This window comes from Myotis davidii, unplaced genomic scaffold (genome assembly GCF_000327345.1).
Source record: "Myotis davidii unplaced genomic scaffold, ASM32734v1 scaffold663, whole genome shotgun sequence".
Taxonomy (NCBI): domain Eukaryota; kingdom Metazoa; phylum Chordata; class Mammalia; order Chiroptera; family Vespertilionidae; genus Myotis; species Myotis davidii.
Genome location: NW_006295816.1, coordinates 655,473 through 656,286, shown reverse-complemented (window position 1 = coordinate 656,286; position 814 = coordinate 655,473). Strand labels below are relative to the sequence as shown.

At 63.9% G+C, this 814-nt stretch overlaps 1 protein-coding gene across 1 annotated transcript in view; it reads right to left on the bottom strand.

Moving 5' to 3' along the window:
- DHX30 (DEAH-box helicase 30) overlaps positions 1-814 on the bottom strand; it is a 19,550-nt gene that overhangs the window by 3,577 nt on the left and 15,159 nt on the right. The window contains 1 exon segment of the mRNA XM_015568262.1: positions 197-349. Within this exon segment, the coding sequence (XP_015423748.1) occupies positions 197-349 (153 nt within the window).

Genomic DNA, 814 nt, shown 5'->3' with positions numbered 1-814 from the left:
CCTCGCCCGCACCCTGCCCTCCACGGGCTTCCTGGGCCACCTGCCGGCCCAGCCCCCAGCGCTCGTGGGCCAGGCTGAGCTCCTCGGGGCGAAGTGCTCCAGGCCCCGCCCAGTGGGAGACAAGGCGCCTGCTGCAGGTGGAAGCGCCGTCTGGAGAAGGCGAGGTGGCGGGGGCAGGGGGACGAGGTTCTCTCACCTGGTTCAGAAAGGCCTCGATCTTGCGGAGGATGGGCTCAGGCACCTGGATGGTACACGGCCGGCGCTGGGTCTCGCCCAACTCACGCAAGGAGGCCAGGTTGTACATGGCGTGGGTGAGGGGCTCGTTGTTCCGGTCCACCAGGCCCAGGCTCTGCAGAGGGGACAGGGGCACCTCGTCAGGCTCCACCCGCCTGGCACTGGCCCAGGTGGACTCAGCAGCTCCAGGGGGCTGTGCAGAGCCACCCTTAACCGAGAGACCTGGCTTTTCGGCTGACATGATCCCGGAGGGAGAAGTTAGGAACCAGGGAAAGCAAATTACCCCCCAATTAGTTAAAATTCAAGAAAATCAAGACCTGATAACCCCCTGAGCAGCTGGAGCCCAGTCTCACCTCCACGAATACCCAACATCGACCCAGAAGACAGATGCGCCCGGCCCCTACCCGCCCAGGCTCCCTCTGCGGCCTCGCCAAAGCCCACCCACCTCATGCCTGCACGGCACCAGTTCCATGGGACCCCTCCTACAAGTGAGCGTGGGATTTCTATTTATGCAACTTGACAAAACAAGCCACTGGAGGGGACACACTGGGCCCTCCCTCCCTACAAGCCCCACACCAGC